General features: G+C 37.8%; 3 protein-coding genes and 1 pseudogene across 3 annotated transcripts; 2 read left to right on the top strand and 2 right to left on the bottom strand.

Moving 5' to 3' along the window:
* Positions 1 to 2,030: 2,030 nt before the first annotated feature.
* On the top strand, positions 2,031 to 5,843 carry LOC135614030 (probable cellulose synthase A catalytic subunit 3 [UDP-forming]; annotated as a pseudogene).
* A 2,831-nt stretch (positions 5,844 to 8,674) lies between these two features.
* LOC135614028 (putative disease resistance RPP13-like protein 1) lies at positions 8,675 to 10,168 on the bottom strand. Its single transcript, XM_065111021.1, has one exon. It carries the CDS (start codon positions 10,023 to 10,025, stop codon positions 9,195 to 9,197), a length of 831 nt encoding a protein of 276 aa, XP_064967093.1. The 5' UTR covers positions 10,026 to 10,168; the 3' UTR covers positions 8,675 to 9,194.
* Positions 10,169 to 11,085: 917 nt separating this feature from the next.
* LOC135613360 (disease resistance protein RGA2-like) lies at positions 11,086 to 12,338 on the bottom strand. The gene is made up of 2 exons (XM_065110383.1): positions 11,178 to 12,338; positions 11,086 to 11,103 (listed from the first exon to the last, which is right to left on the bottom strand). The coding sequence occupies exons 1-2, from the start codon at positions 12,336 to 12,338 to the stop codon at positions 11,086 to 11,088; spliced, it is 1,179 nt and encodes a 392-aa protein (XP_064966455.1).
* Positions 12,339 to 16,022: 3,684 nt separating this feature from the next.
* LOC103971025 (probable cellulose synthase A catalytic subunit 5 [UDP-forming]) lies at positions 16,023 to 23,142 on the top strand. Its single transcript, XM_065111020.1, has 14 exons — positions 16,023 to 16,416; positions 16,523 to 16,718; positions 17,043 to 17,254; positions 17,339 to 17,441; positions 17,755 to 17,929; positions 18,914 to 19,180; positions 19,265 to 19,610; positions 19,689 to 19,826; positions 19,933 to 20,058; positions 20,149 to 20,361; positions 20,470 to 20,755; positions 21,422 to 21,618; positions 21,688 to 22,038; positions 22,135 to 23,142. Exons 1-14 carry the CDS (start codon positions 16,336 to 16,338, stop codon positions 22,717 to 22,719), a joined length of 3,276 nt encoding a protein of 1,091 aa, XP_064967092.1. The 5' UTR covers positions 16,023 to 16,335; the 3' UTR covers positions 22,720 to 23,142.
* The last annotated feature ends 499 nt before the right edge of the window (positions 23,143 to 23,641 follow it).

A 23,641-nucleotide genomic window follows, 5' to 3' on the forward strand; every position in this document is an offset into this window, starting at 1 on the left:
CAGTAGATTACAATTATCTAATGAACAACTAATTTCATTTGGCTAAGAAAGAACAACACATACATGGATTATCTATGAGTAATGATGCTGATATTCCCATTATGTAACCATTATTACATAATTATCTAGATGGGGAAGCTTCAACAATCATATCCTGAACACTGAGAATTATGATGCGCCGTGTTGGACTACTAGTCTAATATTTGTGCAACCCATCTTAAATAATCCCTTATATCGGAGAAGACGAACAGCTTTGATGGTTCTTTTTTTTTTTTTGTTGATCCTTTTATTAGCTATCAGATCATGCAAATATATGTCGCTCCTTCAATAGCAAGAAAGTTGGATGGCAATTTTAGGAGCATAATTGTTTCTGTCTCTAGAGGATGTGCTACTTAAATATTATTTGTCATTTTGTAAATCTTTTACTATTATATTCAATTTATAAATATTAAAAAAATAATTATTCAAGAAATGTAATGGTAAGTAAGCATTTAAAATTCTTAATTAGATTCAAACTATTTGGAGGAATCCTAATTAGTTTCAAACTCATGGATTAGGATTAATATTTGGATTTTAGATCCAAATAAAAAAGAATAGTTTATAGAGAATTAGGATTTATCATCATAAATATATTATATATCGCAATGTTTAAAATAGATATAGATAAGGACACTTTTCTAGCAGATATGAAGAGATTTTAGAGAAAATTTCTTCCAAATTTTGTGTGAGAGGATGGCTAAGAGATTCATGGCTAAAATTTCGATTAGCTCAAGAGAGACATTTCTTATTTTGGTATTTGTTGAGCAGTGAAGAGTTTAGTTTTCTTGGTGAACATAAATAAAGAAGAAGGTGTTAGTTTATCATAATATCTTAGGCTCAAACCTCGCATTCATTACTTATCTCTTAAAAAACCACATGAATAAAGAATATTGAACCACATAAATCTTTATCGATCTTCAGATATATTCTTTCATTTTTAATCTCTAAATTTCTTCTTTGATTTTCGTCCCAACAAAGAAAGCCTTCCAACATAAATACATTTTGACCTCATTTTAAGTTGGCTGGATATAGGTCTTTAGTGTGATAAAGTAAAGAGAGAGAGAGAGAGAGAGAGAGAGAGAGAGAGAATCTTTCAGTGGCTTAAACCGGCTGTGTCAGCAGGCCCCACTGCGTCAACCAATCTTTGCTCGTCATGTTCCGAATCGACTATTACACGAGTTTGATACTACAAGTTTACTTTCCCACCCTGCTCGATCACCACTGCTTCTCGTCGCAAAGTCGGATGGGTCCCACCATCAAACACATCGGTGTTATACCAATTGAAAAGCTAAATTAACCTAACTCTATGTTTGTCTAATCTAAATACTATAATTTTATAAATAACATGAGTTCAATTTCAAAAATCTAATTTGTGTCCATCCAATTGGATTAAGATTTTGATTCGATTCGATTCGATTCAATTAAATCACATTAATTTATTTAAAAATATAATTAATTTATAAATCGTAATCAAATTAGAGTAATTGATTTTTGAACCAATTCATTTAGATAAATTCGTTCGGACCAGCTTAATGATTTAGGTCAATTGGTTCGAATCGATTTGAGCATCTACTGTTACTGTTACGCCTTTTGCTGGTTGACGTAGTAACTGCGTCTGCGGACACGTCAGAAGGGTATTCAGCACATCATGCAATAAACCGGTCAATTAGACCGGCTGAAAGGTAAGAAACTCGTAGTTTAGATCGGCTGAGTCAGCAGGTCCTAGTCCATCAGCCAATATTTGCTCGCCACGTTATCCGGAATCCAAATCTGATAGTACACGTGGTTTGCTTTCTTATCGTACTCATTCGCCACGACTGCTTCTCGTCGCCAAGTGGGGTGGGTCCCTCCACCTCACACATCGGTCCTAACGGTACGCGGGTACTACGTCTTTTGCTGGTTGACGCGGTAGCTGTGTCGGTGGCCACGTCAGAACAAAATGCGAGGCATAATGAATTGGACAAGGAGTGGCAGGTGAGCGAGATGAAGGATCAAAGCGGCACAGAATGAGAGAGAGAGAGAGAGAGGGTGTGTGTGTGCTTGTGGGGTTGTGACGGCTCACATGTTGCGTTCTTAGCTTCCTTCCATCCTTCCCATTTACCGCTGCATTTCTCGTTCTTGTTGTTGTTTGCGCCCTTTTGCGATGCCCTTCTTTTGCTCGGACTGAGAAGAGAGAGAAAGAGGGGAGCGGATGGGGAGGGAAGTGATGAGGTCACGCCGCTGGAATGAGGTTGCAGCGGCTCTGAATTGAATTGAATTGTTTGCCGACTTGGGCTTTCCAATAACAGGTAGAAAACATCACCGACAAACGCATGGAGGCGAGCGCAGGTCTGGTCGCCGGCTCCCACAACCGGAACGAACTCGTGGTCATCCGCCGCGACGGTGATATGGGGGTATTTTCTACATCTTTTCTTCTTGGCGTCGAACAATCGAATCGTTAGGATTTGTGTTTTGTGTTCTGTTTTCTGTTAGAAGGTTTTGATTCGATCTCCGCCTGCAGCCGAAGCCGCTGCAGCAGCTGAGCGGGAAAATCTGCCAGATCTGCGGCGACGACGTCGGCCGCACCGTCGACGGGGATCTCTTCGTCGCCTGCAACGAGTGCGCCTTCCCCATTTGCAGGACTTGCTACGAGTACGAGCGCCGGGAGGGCAACCAGATTTGCCCCCAGTGCAAGACCAGGTTCAAGCGGCTCAAGGTAAGAAACCTAAAAGCACGCCCTCAATGCCTCCTTCCTGGTTAAATTGTAGTCGATCTCTCTATAATTTGCTTTCCCTCACCATGGGTTCTTGGTTGTATGATTTGGTTCACATTATGTTCCAGTCACTGTAATTAGCATTATAACAAACACCTATACTGTGGTTCTTCTTGTAGTTAACCCTTAGTACATCTCTGTGGCCTAGATCCTTTTCGTGATAAAGCCCTAGTATAATTTCATGACTTTCTAATTCTCTCGTAGTAGATTTCTCTAGCCTTAATCTTTTATGACAGATTGTTGTGTTTTGTTGTCCGCACTATGCAGGGTGTCCTCGTGTGGCTGGTGATGAAGAAGAGGATAACATTGATGATCTTGAGAATGAATTCAACTTCGTCAGGGGAGATAAGCAGGACTCACAGTACATAGCTGAGGCCATGCTGCAGACCCACATGAGTTATGGCCACCAGGGTGACATCAACACGCCTTATGTGGTTCATACTGTGCCTCAAGTCCCTCTCCTCACCAATGGCGAGATGGTACTTGTGCTCACACCTTGCTCTCATTGCCTCGGGAGCAGTAAAACCCTTCTATACTGATGGATGAGTTCGTTTTGTTTCCAGGTTGATGACATTCCTCCAGAACAGCATGCTCTCGTTCCTTCATTCATGGGTGGTGGAAGGAAAAAGATTCATCGGCTTCCCTTTTCAGATCCCAATCTTCCAGGTATTCCAGATTCTGCACTACCAATAAGATATTTTACTCATGGTTCGTCTTATGGTTTCGTACGAGTGTATCGACCAACTATCGATATGACACATACCGAGTTATATCAAGTGTACCAACATATAATGTTATGGAACATACTGATGTACCGCTCCTATAAGTCTCTTGTCAGACCAATACATACCACCTGGACCAAGTGGTACACCTCGATACGGCGAACCTTGATTCTACTTATCTAAGGATGAGAAATCATAATGTCGATCCTTCATGTTTTCTAGTTTATCAAGGAATTAATGCCAAATCTCTTCCTGTGCAGTGCACCTTAGATCCTTGGATCCTTCTAAGGATCTCTCAACGTACGGATATGGGACGTGGCTTGGAAGGAGCGGATGGATAATTGGAGGCAGAAGCAAGAGAAAATGCACAAGATGAGGAATGATGGTGGTGGTAAAGGTTGGAATAATGATAACGAGGAACCTGATTTACCACTGTAAGCATCGAATCCTGTTAAATGTCTTATGTAATCTTTGAAATATTGTATTTTAGCAGCATTTTCACAATGGTTTACTCTAGTTCTAAAGTCTGATATTTTGTGTTTATGCTTCTTCGAATAGTTCTTTGATGGTTTTAGAACTCCCTTTCGGATGCAATTGCTGATGTACGTTTTAGCTCAGAACTTCCAGAATGTCAGAACTCCATAATTTTTGTTTGACAAGATAAGAGCTACTTTATGCACGAGTTATAAATCATGAATTTCACTGTAATTTTTTCTTTCATTATTTGCGAGTTCTTGTTTACATGGCTGTAGTTGCTTCTCATGATTTTTCATCTAGACATTAGGATACCTGATCCTCCTAAATTCTTACATTTGGTTCATTTTTGTGGAAATTAGGCTGACCAACTAGTATAATTAGCATTATAACAAACGGATATGGGTTTGTTCCATTTAATGGTCATTTACTTTTATAATGAAATTGATATTAACAGGCCTTCATCAGTATGAAGTCAGTGTGACCAAAACTAGTTGCCATATGGAGTGGGGGCAAACACTTTTCTTTACAGAAAAGTTGGAAAAGTATAATACTCTGGTTGCTATCTCTGGACAAGTTATCACAAGAATATAGCTTGAGTAGAAGTTAGGATACATTAATTTTCCATAAAACAGAAAGGATACATTAATTATAGCAAGTTCGATCTCTTTGACAAGGCCTATTTATTATAGCTATGAAATTGAGTTTTCTAGGCACAACATTGGAATATTTTATCATGTACAACAGGATTCTGCAACTATTATTAATTTATGATGTGAAATTTGGTCAAATGTTGTTTTCTAATATTGTCAAGGCAATGGTGACATCAGATATTGTCCTGCTTGTATCTAATAATGCTTATTTATAAGCCAAATAAGTTGTCATGTTTGAATAGTTTTGACATTCGACTAGAATTACTGTAACTTTACCATTCAATTTGTCTTCTATAGAATGGATGAAGCAAGACAACCATTGTCAAGAAAGTTGCCAGTTCCTTCTAGCCAAATAAATCCGTACAGAATGATCATCATAATTCGTCTCGTTGTTGTTGGGTTCTTCTTCCATTACCGTATCACCAACCCTGCATCTGATGCATATCCATTGTGGCTTATATCCATCATCTGTGAAATCTGGTTTGCTATTTCATGGATTCTTGATCGGTGTCCCAAGTGGCTTCCAATTGAAAGGGAAACCTATCTTGATCGATTGTCATTAAGATAGGTGAGGTTGTCCTGATGATAGTTTTTGTTCACCTTTGATGATTACTTTATATTTGCCTAACTATTTATACTTTTTCTTAGGTATGGAAAAGAAGGGCAACCAGCGTGCAACGAGGACCGTGGTGACCGGTGCGATCGTATGTTGCGGCAGGCGACTGGGGCGACCAGCATGGTCCCATGAGCAGGAGACTAGCGGCGAGGGTGATTGCGATGGTCGTTTGTGGCCATGAGGAACGCGGAGTGAAAACCCTCGCGTGAGGGCAGTGTGAATGCAGGCACAAGTTAAGACTACGATGTGGAATGCAGCTGGGGTTCGGTGAAAAGTTGACTTCGGTCAACATTGTAGTTGATTTGATTCGAGCCCAAATCTAACTCAATTTTATTCGATTCCCACAAATTCTCCTCCTTCACGAATCCGTTCAACTTAGAGATTTCCTCTTCTCTTTTCCCGAAAGTACTCCATAGGGCATTAGCTAAAGCTCGTTGCAGGTTGATCAAATCAAATTAAAACAGTGCTCGAATTTAGCCAAAGGAAACAGTTTCATCAGCATATCTGTTGGGTTGTGAGCTGTATCAATTTTGTGAAGAAAAACTTCCTTGTTAGTAATTGCTTCATGAATAAAATGATACATGGCATCAATGTGTTTGATTCTATCATGGTACATTTGATTCTTGACAGAAGCTATGCACGATGATGTCTGCTTTTTTTATTTGTAAATTTCTTTACCAAATTTCTCAGTCAAATTATCTCTTTCATTGTTTCAGTGTTATGTATTCTTCTTCCCTTTTTCCTTAAATCCTTCTAATTGTTCTATGTAGATCTTTTGTATTCTTCTTTCCTTTTTCCTTAAATCCTTCTAATTGTTCTATGTAGATCTTTTCTTTCAAGTCTCTATGAAAAAATGTTATCTTCGTATCTAAGCTACTTGGACTTCAGATCAAGTATCACTACGAAGGCTAGTAGGACTCGATAGAAGTATGTTTAATAACTAAAGAAAAAATATCTTTATAATTGATACTTGCTATCTCTTAGCTTTTTACAATATCTTTATAATTGATTCTATCATGGTACATTTGATTCTTGACAGAAGCTATGCACGTCTACTTTTTTTATTTGTAAATTTCTTTACCAAATTTCTTAGTCAAATTATCTCTTTCATTGTTTAAGTTATCATCTCTTTCATTGTTTAAGTTATCGTCATGTATTCTTCTTCCCTTTTTTCTCAGTGAAGAAATGTTATCTTCGTATCTAAGCTACTTGGACTCCAGATCGAGTGTCACTACAAAGACAAATAGGACTCGATAGAAGTATGTTTAATAACTAAAGAAAAAATATCTTTATAATCAATGTACAATAATAAATATATTATAAAATTATTTATCCTTTTTGAATATACATGATTATCATAAAGTGATATACTATATCCAAAGTTTAAGTATAAATTGATCAAATCGTTTATATTATTGCCTTATAGACTGTTTGATGTCGTGGAAGGACTTCTTCGATAAGCAAAAATGGTTCTCCTTCCCTTTTTCCTCAAATCTTTCTAATCATTTTATAGATCTCTTCTTTGAAGTTGATGTGAAATATTATATATAAGTTACTTTGACTCTAGATCGAATATCCTTATAAATGCTAGTAGGACTCGATCGAAGTATGTTTAATAATTGAAGAAAAAATATCTTTATAATCGATACTTACTCTATCTCTTAGCCACCAAGTGACTTACTATATCTCTTAGCCACCAAGTGAGCCTTGTAGCTGTCCTCTTCCTTGATCTTAAGGATTCACTTGCACCCAACCACTCAATTTATAATTTATTGTGAATGAATTGTTTCCCAATTTATTTATATATATTTTGCTAGGAGTATGTCTAAAATGTTGCCATCCACTACCTCATTTAACATCTTGTAAGGTGATTTGGTCACCTTGAATTATTTAAAAAATTATCTTATTTTCATTGTTCTTTGCTATTCATTTCGGCCAAGACCCAATCAATTTTAAATTATTTTAATATCTTTCTTTATTTATTTTAATAATTATATGTTTTGAGTTAATATAGGGTAACTATGGAGAATAAAAAAAAGTAACTAAAATCAGTTTTTATTAGTTTTAAATTGATAAATCATAATTTTTTTTATAAACCCTAACAAAAAGAAATCATTTCAATAGAAATTGAAGGGTGGAGAGGGAAAGAAACCATAGACCTATTATTATCATGTCAGAAAAGAGTTTTTTTTTTTTCTAATAATTACACTGCCTTCGAATTAAGTTACGCTTATAGAGAAGAACATCGATTTATAGACCAATTCAGTCGATTTCATTAGTTGCATATCAGTTTAAAAGTTCGATAAAAAATTTAAGAAAAGGTAACAATCTAATGATGTACAATTTTCATATTTTCTAAAAGGCACATCCCATTTGCTACAATCATCGAAACACTTCATACTTGGAATAATAATTACATACGTTGTCACACTGGTCCGGTCCATATGGTGAAACGATCCAATATATCATTTATAAAATTTATCTTATTAATTATAATATTTTTGAATAGGCTTAAAGTGACTTTGGTATTTCTACCAAAACATTGTAAGTCTAATCAAAACCTAATAGAAATAACCATCTCATCTAGAAAAACAGAGTTTATTAGGTTTCAGATGAGATGGTTAAGTTAATTACTAACAATAACAATATTATGAGTTAGTGGACTTGGTTTTCGGAGCAATCATTTCAAACGATTTCTTTAAGAAAGAGAATTATATGATTCCACAATACTCGTATCATCCTTTTTATCTCATGCGATCATCCCTCTCAGAGGGATAATTTGGATAATTTATTTTCAAAGTAACACCCGTCATTAATAATATTAAAAAAAGTTCTATCTCAAATAATCATGGAGTTGGTGTTAGTATTATAAGTTTAAATCTAATAGGGATTCCTTCAATTAGCTTGAATCTAACTAGGAATAAATTCCTAATATACTTATCGATTCTAACAAGAAATGATTATTAACACAAGTAGACGAGATGTGATCATTCTGTCTCAAAGACATGATTTTATTGATTGATTATACTTTGTCGATAATAGAAGTTTAAGTACACATGAACAGCTCTTCGGATCGCCAAGCTTAAGCATCGATTGAATGTGGTTAACCACCTTTAGAATTTTTTATGAAGAGGTAGAAGAAAGATTTTCATCATTTTGATTCATTACTTATTTTCTTGATATATTCTTTAATTCTTTCTTTGGTATTATTTATGAGTTAATTTTAATGGTTTATTCAATAAAAATTTTGCTTTCTTCCAGAAGAGCATAAAATTATGATGGAGTGAAATAACTTCATGTATCTTCGATTAGCTTTAGGGATGAGCTTTGAGGTAATTTCTTCTTTATTTGCTGTCTCTCTTTAAGATCTAGTGGCGATGGAGCATGATTTATTTAGATATATTTTCTTTTTTTTTCTTTTAATTTTGGGGGTGGAGACTATTTAACATGGCTGAATAAATGAAAATGTGTTGTGAGACAATAATCTTTTTTAGATGACGTATTTCGTGTAGTAGTTATGTAGGCGCCGCATTCTGATCGAAAGGGAAGTATGAAGATTAATTTTTATGCTACAATTTTATTGTGTTAGGTTAGTAAGTTCATATTAGTCTTGCAAGCAATCTTAGAAACGGCAAATTACGTACTTGCTAACGTCAAAAAATGATTGAAGTGAGATGTAAACCAATACTATCAGAGCAGAGCAAATGTGGAAGTGAGATGCAAACATTAACAAGTTTATTATACCAGAGAGAGAGAGAGAGAGAGAGAGAGAGAGAGAGAGAGAGAGAGAGAGAGAGAGAGTTGGAGGGCATACATACATTATTAGATTAAGAAGGATTGCCTCCCATGGATGGATGACTTCACTTGGGTCAACACACACACACACACACACACTTGCAAATCGATGAAGAAGACGGATGGACAATATGCTTTGCCGGTTAGACCCCCAACTTTGGACAGCCTTCAATCGTCATGTCAATATAGGGCGATTGTTTGAGCCTCTCGGGAATGAATGACAGCATGATGCAATCTCGTACAACCAAGTTAATAGGAACTCTGTGTTCTTTCGACGGATAAAAAATTGTGAGTTCTGCCAACCAATCCGGCAAAGAGATCAAATTGTTGCATCGGATAATCTCCAAACGATAAAGGTGCTTGAGATGCTTGATTCCCTGTGGTAAGCACCTCAGCTCTTGACACCCGGTTATCTCCAACTCAGAGACATGTACAAGGTTCTGCCAACCTACAAATTCAGAGCTCAGCAACTTGTCATTATTCAACCATAGTTCAAGTCTAAGGAATTCCCTTCTTGATGATGGTCGCACATCCAATTCCTTGAATTTTGGACACTGGATTAGTATCAACGTCTCAAGCCTCGGGAACACGTCACCTTCACCTTTTGCCTTCAGCCATCTCTCCAGCATAGGCATTTCTGAGAAAATGAGTGTTTTCAATCTAGGAAACGTGTCACCGTCACAGTCACCGTAGAATGCATCATCCACTGCACTAATTGAATCCATGCCACTTATCTCAACAATCTCAAGCTCAGGTAGTTGTCCAAGCGGTGGTAGCCTTTCACATTTCCTGAGATTGACGAGCTTGATCTCCGTCAAATCCTTTAAATATCCTTGTTTGCACGCCATCCAGCTCGGGAGTTTCTTCCCCATATAAGAAACAATTTCTAATTTCTTTAAAGCTAGGTTAGGCTGAAGGTCTTCCAATACCTGCTCATGTAATAATATTGCATCAAAACCTAATGCAACTTCCATATCCCGCCACTCCCAACATAGTGCCAAACACTTCAGGAATATTTTATCCTGGAGCTTTAAAGCTCGAGCATCCTCCACGCTTGATAGTCCATTAAGTTTTTTCAAACGAAGTTCTTTAAGATTTACTAAACTCTGCAACTCTAGGATGACACTTGCAAGACTATCAGCTGTAACATACACTAATAACTTTTGAAGATTAGTCAATTGTCCTATTCCATAGGGCAATCGAGTCAAGGATACACATTTGTCCACATTTAGCATTGTCAAATTTTTCATGTTGGCCAAACCTTCAGGTAATTTCACGAACCATTGACAACCTTCGACATCTAACTCTTGTAAATTTGTAAGGACGATTATCGACTCAGGAAGCATTTGAAGCTTTTGACAATAAGCTAGTTTTAAAATCATTAATTTCTTGAGTTTGTGGATCCATCCGGGCAGTTTTCGAAAATTTTCACAATGAGTCAACTTTAAGATCTTCAAATTTTGAAGGTTAGAGAGATATTTAGGAAGTGATTGGATCTCGGTGCAAGAAAGGTTGAGGTATCTCAAGCTAACTAACTTGCCAACTGTATTAGGTAACCGTTGGATCCTACAATCTGATAAATGTAATATCCGTAAATGTACCAAATTTGTAAACATGGCTGCTGGGATCTCTTTGATCTGACACTTTTGATTGTTTTCAGCCATCTCTTCGTCCGTTTGCAAAATCAAAGTTCTGAGCCTCTTTATGACCCCTGCTGATAAGGCGGTTGAAAACGTGGATGCATCATTAGAATTGACAAGCAAGCATAGATGACAACATTGTTCCGGGATTCTTATTGAATCTTGACCAATCCTTGTCCTCATATAGTAATCTGTCAGTACAAAATCTAACTCAATTTCAACGATCAATCTAGTCATACGCTTAGCATCAAATGATTGTTGTGGCATAAGGTCTTCAACGATCATCATATGCATGTAATCTTCCTTTGAATAATTAGACCAATCGAAATTGCACAATGAGCCATAGAGTCGTAATCGTGCAAGTTTAGTTGAAAGATTTTGGAGGCTCATTAATTCAAAATGCTGATGGAGTCTAACATTTGAGTAAGGAGACCAAACATCTGAGTGACAAGACAAATCATATGCTACTTCTTGCCATCGAATTACCTCAGTGTACCTGAATATTGAGCCCAACGTCTTTGCTAGCATGGGAGAGCCATCATGTGTTTTGTATTGTTGCTCCGCAAATTGAATTAGCAAATTTATGGAACAAGTGTTCTCTTTGTCCTGCGCTGATCCAATGAATGTGTCTCGCATGACCAATTTTATCCAAGCATCCTCTGATAGGCCATGCAACAAGTATTCTCTAGACCCAAATATATATATAGGCTGCATATGGTTGGTGGTGATGATCACTGTACTTCCGATTCCACCCACATGCAATAGGTTGTGCTTTAGTTGATCCCACTTGTCTTTCAACCCCTCTTCCATATCATCATAGTATATGTCATTCAAAATGAGCAAGTATCTTCTTTGGCCGAGCCGTTCATTCACGAGTAGCCAGATAGCTTGGTGCGATTGCAGATGGTCGCACGAGTCTCCCGTGATAGACCTTGCAAATTCTCTCCCGATGCTTAGTTCATCGAAAGATAAGTCGATGGAAACGTCCACCCAGATTCGATGATGGAAATGTTGGCGCACCCAGGGGTGGTGGTAAATCATCCGAGCCAGGGTTGTCTTCCCCATGGATGACAGTGATCCAAACGGCCATTCATCATGGATTTGTATGACGAAGGGCTCACCGTTGTTGTTGGATGATTGATTCTGCTGAAGAATCTCTACAATATTATCTCTGTCCTCATCTCTTCCCACCACTTCATCTCCTAGGACATAGGAGTACTCTTCATCGCATGGATCCATGGCATCCATCATCTCCTTCCGGAGGTCCAAGGCAGACCCCCAAAGGACGAGCTCCTTCAACCTGAGCCCCATCTCCTTGAGCTCCTGCAGAATAGAAAGACGAAAAGCCACTCGGAAGGAGCGCAACAAGGGATTCGACGGTGCCGCTGCCCTCCCCGGCCACTCCAAGATCCGGTCGAGCAGGTTTTGGACGTCCCCAATGGCTGCACCCGCATCCGCCATCCACATCTCCACGTCCGGCTGCGTCCACGCCCGCATCGTCGCGTCCCGAATGACTGCACTGATGGCCCAAAGGTCAGGAATAAACTTCTCAAGATGATGTTGGATACCTAGCTCTCGACATCGCTCCGTCATATCAGACGACGGCAGCAAATCCAAGAGTATGTGCCGCAAATCCACTCCCGCCATGCTTTCGCTCCTGCCTTTGATGTTTCGGTTGCGTGAGGTGGGGGTGAGACCACTAGAGATGTATATTGTGATTGATGATGAGCATCTATACTTGGTTTGTTTATTGGATCACGATGATTCTTCTACTTTTATTATTATTATTATTAATGTTGTGGCTACTCTTTAAAGTGTATGCCACCCACACCACACCAACACACTCTTGGAATCAATGCTAAGCCTCCTCTAAATAAAGCACTTTCCTCACACACCATAATTCTTATTCGTTTCCGGTCCTAACCTTCGTCCCCAAGTATGAAATGCTTGCAGCTATAAAAAGGTGGTTGGATGTTACTTTAACCGACAAAGTGTCAAACACAATCCATGCCAATATTTTATAGAATAATCCTTGTTAGAAAAGTTTTGGTTGTTCGTTCCTTTGGACTTTGATATTCCAATCTTCAAGGAGATGCCTCTCTTACTCTCTCTCCTTTCCTTTTTCTTTTATTTGTTTATACATTTTATATTATTTTAGAGTATGCATACTTGAAGCTTTTCCGACTAACACTTAATTCTTATTTTCACCTTTGTCTGAAATGATGCAACAATCAAAATGATCATCAGATTATAGAAATTATGACAATCACGGATCTGATTAATCATCAAAGTTCTACTGCATAATTTTGTATAGCTTGGCTAGTAAATTTTTTAATAATTTATCATAAAATTCTAAGCTCAAACCTCATATTTACCACTTATCTTTAAAAAAAAAACACACAAACAAAGAATGTTGAACCACATAAATCTTTTATCGATCTTTAGATATATTCTTTGATTTTTAATCTCTAATTTTTTTTCTTTCATTTTCATCCCAACAAGGAAAGCCTCTTCCACCATAAATACATTTTGACATCTTTTTAAGTTGGCTGGATATAGGTTTTTAGTGTGATAAAGTATTTTATATAATATCCTATGGGGCAACAGCTATTAATAAAAATGGACTAGAAGTTGTATAGGAAAAGGAATTTGACAAATTTAGATTGAATGTGATTTGGATTATTTGATTTATATATTATTATTAAAAAAATATTTTTTCTTAAGATTATTAAAGTATTTTTTATTATAAAAATATATGGTATCTATTGGTTGGATGGATAACTGATTCATTAAAACCTATATCACTAAGCCAAAGTCGCCTAATAAGTTCCTCAAACTCCTATAAATTAAACTAATTCATTGTCTTATAGCACTTGTAGACTAACTCACGTCTTTACCTAATTTTAGGATGTGAGTTAACTTAAGGGGTGTTATGCTAAATATATGTATTGTTAAAGAGGAATTGACCCTTCAATTTTCTTGTATTGATATTCCTTGATATAATGGGTCATTTTTGTACTCATCTCCACAAGTAATTATTATTTTTTTAGGAAAAAAAAAATCTTCCTTCTAAACAAGAAAGAAAAAAAGAAAGAAAGAAAGAAAGAAAGAAAAAAGAAAATTGAAGATGAAACGCAAGACCTGCCACCAACCATGGCATATGTCCTTTATGCAAAAAAAAAAAAGATTACTTGTCGAAATTTATAATGGTGTATGATCTTGGTGTCAACATGGATAAATGTATAACTGGACAATCAAACAAATACACTATGGATATGACGATGAAATCGATGAGTTTGATTGATCGTACTATTTTCTTTCTCTCTTTCTTTCTTTCTTTCTTTTTTCGCTAGAGAACTCTAGAATTCAATCAACTTTTCGGAACTAAATCTCAACCTTTTATTTACTTTTGATTCTCAGTTAAAATCAGTTGTAATTTCTATTATTCCTTATTTATTTAGACCATTAGAGAGTCTAAAATTAAGTGATAAGGGGAGCCCTGGACATCATTATGTTTCTCTCGATGTGGAGTTCCACGTGTGGTTCAATTTTAATCATCCGAAGGAAAAGATCGATTCGATTCGGTCTTCTCACTCGGATCATCAATATCTTAAGCTAAATAGAATTCTCAAGGGTTATTGACATATAGAAAAAGAAAGAGGTGTTGGGATTTTTTGACGACTCTTCTGCATTTTAATACGGAGTTAGAATCTTATGAACTTCAAAAAAAAAAACGAAAGAGAGAATCTACGTTGTGTTTTTAGTATCTGTATTCATCTTCTCTATTTGGATTTTAAATCATGATGATGGAGTAAATTCATATAGTTTGTATATAAATTAGAGATTAAATTGTAAAAATGTATCAAGTGATTAGTTATTGAGAGATGCTAAAAGTTTTTTTTTTTTATAAAGAGTAAGTGATTAAGATTAAATTTAAACCAAGCACTTATATTGTCAAAGATTTTATCAGTTAAGTTAGTTGATACATTTTCATAATCATTCTATCAGCGTAGTAAGATTGGACTCAATGTATATCGCCTGTCTAAATGACGTAAAATATATATTCTTACATATAAACTCTCATTGCATGTCACTCCTATCTTTGTGATGTGGGTCACAACGTATGCTTATTAAGACCCAAATCTCCGATTTGAATGGAGAACTGACCTTTATCAAAAAGTATTTTCTCATTAACCTCAAGCAAACAGGGAAGGTAGTCATAAGAGAGAGAGAGAGAGAGAGAGAGAGAGAGAGAGAGCTATTTAGAGAAGCCTAAGGAGAATCTCTTCTGGCATCAGGACATCACGAAATAAATCGATGGCTTAAACCGGTTGTGTCAGCAGGCCCCACTGCGTCATCCAATCTTTGCTCGTCATGTTATCTGGAACTCCGAATCGGATATTACACATCAACCCAGCTCGATCACCATTGCCTCTCGTCGCAAAGTCGGATGGGTCCCACCATCAAACTCAACCGGTTAATCATCGATTTGGTTCGACGATAGTTTGATTTTAAAACTTATAAATAATTTCGATTTAAAAATTTAATTTTTGATTCAATTAATTGATTTGAATCAAATCGAATCGATTTTTAATTTAAAAAATTAATCTAATCGAATTCATCATTTATTTTTAATCAATTTAAATCAATTAATTAAATCATCTTAAAGGTTTCAAAAATCTTAAAATCTTTAAGATCAAACTGAAGATCAAGCAATATTAAAATTTTATAAATCTTATTTGAGTTCATCCAATTGGATTAAGATTTCGAATCGATTCAATTCAATCAAACTAATTTCTTTATAAATCGAATTAGGGTAATTAATTTTTAAACCAATTCGTTTAGATAAATTCGAATCCGTCGGACCAACTTAATGATTTAAGTCATTTGGTTCGAATCGATTTGAACATCTAGTGTTACTGTTACGCCTTTTGTGCTGGTTGACGTAGTAACTGCGTCGGCGGACACGTCAGAAGGGTGATCAGCACATCATGCAATAAACCGGTCGATTAGACCGGCTGAAAGGTAAGAAACTTGTGGTTTGGATCGGCTGAGTCAGCAGGTCCTAGTCCATCAAACAATCTTTGCTTGCCACGTTAGCTGGAACTCCGAATCTGATAGTACACGTGGTTTGCTTTAATATCCTACTCGATCTCCACGACTGCTTCTCGTCGCCAAGTGGGGTGGGTCCCTGAACTTCACACATCGGTCCTAACTGTACGAGGGTACTACGTCTTTTGCTGGTTGACGCGGTAACTGTGTCGGTGGCCACGTCAGAACAAAACACGAGGCATAATGAATTGGACAAGGAGTGGCAGATGAGCGAGATGAAGGATCAAAGCGGCACAGAGAGAGAGAGGGTGTGTGTGTGCTTGTGGGGTTGCGAGGGCTCACATGTTGCGTTCTTAGCTTCCTTCCATCCTTCCCATTTACCGCTGCATTTCTCGTTCTTGTTGTTGTTTGCGCCCTTTTGCGATGCCCTTCTTCTGCTGGGACTGAGAAGAGAGAGAAAGAGAGGAGCGGATGGGGAGAGAAGTGATGAGGTCACGCCGCTGGAATGAGGTTGCAGCGGCTCTGAATTGAATTGAATTGCTTGCCGACTTGGGCTTTCCAATAACAGGGAGAAAACATCACCGACAAACGCATGGAGGCGAGCGCAGGTCTGGTCGCCGGCTCCCACAACCGGAACGAACTCGTGGTCATCCGCCGCGACGGTGATATGGGGGTATTTTCTACATCTTTTCTTCTTGGCGTCGAACAATCGAATCGTTAGGATTTGTTCTTGTGTTCTGTTTTCTGTTAGAAGGTTTTGATTCGATCTCCGCCTGCAGCCGAAGCCGCTGCAGCAGCTGAGCGGGCAAATCTGCCAGATCTGCGGCGACGACGTCGGCCGCACCGTCGACGGGGATCTCTTCGTCGCCTGCAACGAGTGCGCCTTCCCCATTTGCAGGACTTGCTACGAGTACGAGCGCCGGGAGGGCAACCAGATTTGTCCCCAGTGCAAGACCAGGTTCAAGCGGCTCAAGGGTAAGAAACCTAAAAGCACGCCCTCAATGCCTCCTTCCTGGTTAAATTGTAGTCGATCTCTCTATAATTTGCTTTCCCTCACCATGGGTTCTTGGTTGTATGATTTGGTCCACATTATGTTCCAGTCACTGTAATTAGCATTATAACAAACACCTATACTTTGGTTCTTCTTGTAGTTAACCCTTAGTACATCTCTGTGGCCTAGATCCTTTTCGTAATAAAGCCCTAGTATAATTTCATGACTTTCTAATTCTCTCGTAGTAGATTTCTCTAGCCTTAATCTTTTATGACAGATTGTTGTGTTTTGTTGTCCGCACTGTGCAGGGTGTCCTCGTGTGGCTGGTGATGAAGAAGAGGATAACACTGATGATCTTGAGAATGAATTCAACTTCGTCAGGGGAGATAAGCAGGACTCACAGTACATAGCTGAGGCCATGCTGCAGACTCACATGAGTTATGGCCACCAGGGTGACATCAACACGCCTTATGTGGTTCATACTGTGGCTCAAGTCCCTCTCCTCACCAATGGCGAAATGGTACTTGTGCTCACACCTTACTCTCATTGCCTCGGGAGCAGTAAAACCCTTCTATACTGATGGATGAATTCGTTTTGTTTCCAGGTTGATGACATTCCTCCAGAACAGCATGCTCTCGTTCCTTCATTCATGGGTGGTGGAGGGAAAAAGATTCATCCGCTTCCCTTTTCAGATCCCAATCTTCCAGGTATTCCAGATTCTGCACTACCAATAGGATATTCTACTCATGGTTCGTCTTATCATTCTGCACCAGTGTACCAATCAGCTATCGATATGACACATACCGAGCTATATCGAGTGTACCAACATATGATATGATGGGACATACTAATGTACCGCTCCTGCAAATCTCGTCGGACCAATACGTACCACCCGTACCGAGTGATTCACCTTGATACGGCGAACCTTGATTCTACTTATCTAAGGATGAGAAATCATATTGATGATCCTTCATGTTTCTAGTTTATCAAGGAATTAATGCCAAATCTTTTCCCATGCAGTGCACCTTAGATCCTTGGATCCTTCTAAGGATCTCTTGACCTATGGATATGGGAGCGTGGCTTGGAAGGAGCGGATGGAGAATTGGAGGCAAAAGCAAGAGAAAATGCACAAGATGAGGAATGATGGTGGTGGTAAAGGTTGGAATAATGATAATGAGGAACCTGATTTACCACTGTAAGCATCGAATCCTGTTAAATGTCTTATGTAATCTTTGAAATATTGTATTTTAGTAGCATTTTCACAATGGTTTACTCTAGTTCTAAAGTATGATATTTTGTGTTTATACATCTTCGAATAGTTCTACAATGGTTTTAGAACTCCCTTTCGGATGCAATTGCTGATGTACGTTTTAGCTCAGAACTTCCACAATGTCAGAACTCCATAATTTTTGTTTGACAAGAAAAGAGCTACTTTATGCACCAGTTATAAATCATGAATTTCAGTGTAATTTTTTCTTTCATTATTTGCGAGTTCTTGTTTACATGGCTGTAGTTGCTTCTCACGATTTTTCATCAAGACATTAGGCTACCTGATCCTCCTAAATTCTTAAATTTGGTTCATTTTTGTGGAAATTAGGCTGACCAACTAGTATAATTAGCATTATAACAAACGGATATGGGTTTGTTCCATTTAATGGTCATTTACTTTTATAATGAAATTGATATTAACAGCCCTTCATCAGTATGAAGTGAGTGTGACCAAAACTAGTTGCCATATGGAGTGGGGGAAACACTTTCTTTACAGAAAAGTTGGAAAAGGATTATACTCTGGTTGCTATCTCTGGACAAGTTATTACAAGAATATAGCTTGAGTAGAAGTTAGGATACATTAATTTTCCATAAAACAGAAAGGATACATTAATTATAGCAAGTTCGATCTCTTTGACAAGGCCTATTTATTATAGCTATGAAATTGAGTTTTCTAGGCACAACTTTGGAATATTTTATCATGTACAACAGGATTTTGCAACTATTATTAATTTATGTGAAATTTGGTTAAATGTTGTTTTCTAATATTGTCAAGGCAATGGTGACATCACATATTGTCCTGCTTGTATCTAATAATGCTTATTTATAAGCCAAATAAGTTGTCATGTTTGAATAGTTTTGACATTTGACTAGAATTACTGTAACTTACCATTCAATTTGTCTTCTATAGAATGGATGAAGCAAGACAACCATTGTCAAGAAAGCTGCCAGTTCCTTCTAGCCAAATAAATCCGTACAGAATGATCATCATAATTCGTCTCGTAGTTGTTGGGTTCTTCTTCCATTACCGTATCACCAACCCTGCATCTGATGCATATCCATTGTGGCTTATATCCGTCATCTGTGAAATCTGGTTTGCTATTTCATGGATTCTTGATCAGTTTCCCAAGTGGCTTCCAATTGAAAGGGAAACCTATCTTGATAGACTGTCATTAAGGTAGTTGAGGTTGTCCAGATGATAGCTTTTGTCCACCTTTGATGATTACTTTATATTTTCCTTACTGTTTATACTTTTTCTTAGGTATGAAAAAGAAGGGCAACCTTCGCAACTATCTCCTATAGACATATTTGTGAGTACAGTTGATCCAATGAAGGAACCCCCTTTAATCACTGCAAACACTGTTCTCTCAATTCTAGCTGTAGATTATCCTGTAGAAAAAGTATCCTGCTATGTTTCTGATGATGGTGCTGCTATGCTTACATTTGAAGCATTATCAGAAACATCTGAATTTGCAAAGAAATGGGCTCCTTTCTGTAAGAAATTCAATATTGAGCCTCGTGCACCTGAATGGTATTTTCAGCAGAAGTTAGATTATCTAAAGGATAAGGTCCATCCTTCATTTATCAAGGAACGAAGAGCAATGAAGGTATGAAAAATACTATGTATATTTTCGTTAGTAAAATATGGACATAAATAATTTGGCACAATTTGATCTTCTTTGCAGAGAGAATATGATGAATTTAAGGTACGAATAAATGCACTGGTTGCAAAAGCACAAAAGGTACCAGAAGAAGGTTGGACGATGCAGGACGGAACACCATGGCCTGGAAATAATGTCCGTGACCATCCAGGCATGATTCAGGTAAATTGTCTGTCTCTTGTTGCTTTATATGCTGCAGTGGTATCACAACCAGCTGCTATTTTTGCCAATTCAATTGACTTTTTTGCTTTCTATCATAACCTTTTAGGTCTTTTTGGGGCAAAGTGGTGGGCATGATGTGGAAGGGAATGAACTACCATGCTTGGTTTATGTCTCTAGAGAAAAGAGGCCAGGTTTTAATCATCACAAAAAGGCTGGCGCTATGAATGCTTTGGTACCAAACTGTCAATTGGATAAATTTTTCTGTGTTAATGTAACAGTAGCTCTAGGTTTACTTATTTAGTGGTTCTATTGGTTTTGGCAGGTTAGAGTCTCTGCTGTACTTACAAATGCACCTTATTTGTTGAACGTGGACTGTGATCACTACTTCAACAATAGCAAGGCAATACGAGAGGCAATGTGCTTCATGATGGATCCAATTGTAGGAAAAAAAGTGTGCTATGTGCAGTTTCCCCAGCGGTTTGATGGTATTGATCGACATGATCGCTATGCTAATCGGAACATAGTGTTTTTCGATGTAAGCATTGGCATGCCATCACTTTCAATTGATTTTTGTACAAGTCCTTTGTTTAAAGAGTTCATATGCCTTACATTCTTAGAGAAATAAAACAAAGAAATGATGCAGATCAATATGAAAGGTTTGGATGGGATTCAAGGACCCATTTATGTTGGCACTGGATGTGCATTTAGAAGACAGGCACTTTATGGATATGATGCTCCAAAGTCAAAGAAGCCACCGACGAGGACTTGCAATTGCTGGCCTAAGTGGTGCTGCTGTGGATGCTGTTGTTCTGGCAGAAGGAAGAAGAAAACAGCAAAAGCTAAACAGGAAAAGAGAAGGAATAGTTCTTGGAGAGGTGATAATGGAGCACCAGTGCTTGCGCTGGAGGGAATTGAAGATGGCAAGCAAGGTACATCTGTCTGTCCCTGGTCAGGCACTACGACTTGCTACTTTAATATATAATTCAAATTGACCAGGCTGATGCAATACTTCCATGTGTAGTTTGACAACCTTCTGGTGTTTCTTGTTATATATTTTGTTGTTCCAGTGATCAAATGATCACGAACATTGAGAAAGAACATCATCCATTTACTCGGCCCCAATAATTGAGAGTATATCTCTTAGAGAATCCTATATTAATTTCATCTTAAGAGTATTTTCAGTATATTAGCATTTTGGCATCAACTCATTTTCTCTGGATTTTCTCTGTTTGAAACACAAGTCTTTTTGTAAAATGTTATATTGAATTGAAGTAAACCACCATGGATTCTCTCATGTAGCTAAGTAGCTATTATATGCTCTAACTCATGCTAGATCACTGGTTGATCATAATGCTCCGTAAGAGTGGTGTCATGCTATTGTCTATTTTGTATTTTTCAAGTGCTTTGACCTCAATATATTTTTTCGTAGTCTGTCACAAGCTTTAGACCTACAGTCTGATAATTCATTTCTCACTTTTAGGCATTCACTAATTCATATGAAGGCATAACCATACAGCTGTCTGAAAATACATCAGAAATTTTTGTATGTGTTTTTCATAAAATTTCAATGTGCTAATCTTTTAGTATGATTACAGGAAATGAGAATGACAAACAAAAGCTGATGTCTGAACAGAAGCTAGAAAAGAAATTTGGACAGTCTCCTGTTTTTGTGGCATCTACTCTCCTCGAGAATGGTGGAACACTAAAAGGTGCTACTCCGGCATCATTATTGAAGGAAGCAATTCATGTTATTAGCTGTGGTTATGAAGATAAGACGGACTGGGGAAAAGAGGTAACTCTTTGGTCTTGATATTTTTTGTATTCTAAAGGTGTCTTCCTAATTTGCTAGGCTTCCATACAGATTGGATGGATCTACGGCTCAGTGACGGAAGATATATTAACAGGATTTAAAATGCATTGCCATGGGTGGAGATCTATATACTGCATACCAGGAAGACCTGCATTCAAAGGTTCTGCACCTCTGAATCTTTCAGATCGTCTCCACCAGGTCCTTAGGTGGGCTCTTGGGTCTGTGGAAATTTTCTTAAGCAAACACTGTCCTCTTTGGTATGGATACGGAGGTGGGCTTAAATGGTTGGAACGGCTTTCGTACATTAATGCTACTGTTTATCCATGGACATCAATTCCTCTTTTGGCCTACTGCACCTTGCCTGCTGTTTGCTTGCTAACTGGAAAATTCATCACCCCAGAGGTGTGTTAATTTTTTTTTTTTCATTTTGAAATTCCAAATGGATTTCTTTGTTTTTTATATCTTGATGCTAATAATGAGTTCTATTGTAAATTGCAGCTTAGCAATGTGGCAAGTCTTTGGTTCCTGTCACTTTTCATTTGTATCTTTGCAACGAGCATCCTGGAAATGAGATGGAGTGGTGTTGGCATTGATGACTGGTGGAGGAATGAGCAATTTTGGGTCATCGGAGGTGTTTCCTCACATCTTTTTGCGGTGTTTCAGGGGCTTTTAAAGGTCCTTGCAGGTATAGACACCAATTTCACAGTGACAACAAAGGCAGGTGATGATGAAGAGTTCTCTGAGTTGTACACATTCAAATGGACCACTTTGCTCATTCCTCCTACAACTTTGCTTATCGTGAACTTCATCGGCGTGGTAGCTGGTGTCTCTAATGCAATAAACAACGGATATGAATCCTGGGGACCTCTGTTTGGGAAACTCTTTTTCTCCTTCTGGGTGATCGTTCACCTGTATCCTTTCCTCAAAGGTCTTGTTGGTCGGCAGAACCGGACACCTACAATTGTTATCGTCTGGTCCATTCTCCTTGCTTCAATTTTCTCTCTGCTGTGGGTACGGATTGATCCATTCCTTCCAAAATCAGATGGCCCTCTTCTGGAGGAGTGTGGATTAGACTGCAATTGAGCACCAAAAAATAGCTACACAACCTTTGCATCTGTGTACAGATGGAGTTCTGCATTTATTTAGATAGAAAGATGGCATGCTGCATTCTATCCCCTTTAATGCTACTCTAGCTTTGGACTTTTACCATGGAAGTGGGACGTGGGCATAGCCTTGTATTGCTTTGTTCGTGTACTACTGCAGTTGAACTCTACATTGATTCATCCTGGTACTGAGGAAGCCTCATCAAATGTTGAGTTAGTTAATTCGGTTTCCCCTTTTCTGGGGTATGTTTATTCTCGCTATCTCTTGTAATACGGAATGATTGATTAAAGACAAGTTTTAAAGTGTACGTCATCTAATAATGTCATTTTCTGTACTCTGTTGTGTACCAATGTATTAACCCCAAATGGGGACTACAGTGCTGGCTTCTTGCTATGCCCTTCCCGACCTTTGACTCCCAACTTTTCTTTACAGTTCGTCCATTACATCTGTTGGTCTTTTTAGCCATGTCTTTACAGTTCAGGCCAAATGAATTGAATGAAAGTAATGGCATCTTCTACCTGTCTCGTGTCTCGTGGGTGAATGTTGCTTGGGCCTTTGCTTCAGTTTGGATCTTGCTGTGTCCAATTCATTCATAGCTGTCACGTGCAAAAGAGGTGAGGAATTCAAAGCCCAAACGGTAATTCAGCGTGCACTTTGCATAATGATTATTATCAATGACGACGATATATTCGATTTACATATCAACGGTTGAGAGTTTAACATCACACCTAAAATATTGGTTTTATGATTGTGTGTCTACTGATTTTATATTATTATACTTATTTATCAAAAATTAAACATTCCAGATCTTATTAAACACAATTTTCACGTCTAAAATATTATAGGGTGATGTATGTGACTCATTTATCGAGGATCAATATTTTTTGTCTCTAAAACTATT

The sequence above is a fragment of the Musa acuminata genome, chromosome BXJ2-6 (assembly GCF_036884655.1).
Source record: "Musa acuminata AAA Group cultivar baxijiao chromosome BXJ2-6, Cavendish_Baxijiao_AAA, whole genome shotgun sequence".
NCBI lineage: Eukaryota > Viridiplantae > Streptophyta > Magnoliopsida > Zingiberales > Musaceae > Musa > Musa acuminata.

Bases quoted from the DNA above. Each gene is read 5' to 3' on its own strand.
- LOC135614028 (XM_065111021.1), bottom strand. From the start codon at position 10,025: ATGGAAGTTGCATTAGGTTTTGATGCAATATTATTACATGAGCAGGTA.
- LOC135613360 (XM_065110383.1), bottom strand. From the start codon at position 12,338: ATGGCGGGAGTGGATTTGCGGCACATACTCTTGGATTTGCTGCCGTCG.
- LOC103971025 (XM_065111020.1), top strand. From the start codon at position 16,336: ATGGAGGCGAGCGCAGGTCTGGTCGCCGGCTCCCACAACCGGAACGAA. The intron at 17,255-17,338 runs GTACTTGTGCTC...TTTTGTTTCCAG, and splicing joins TCCTCACCAATGGCGAAATG to GTTGATGACATTCCTCCAGA. The intron at 21,619-21,687 runs GTAACTCTTTGG...GCTTCCATACAG, and splicing joins AGACGGACTGGGGAAAAGAG to ATTGGATGGATCTACGGCTC.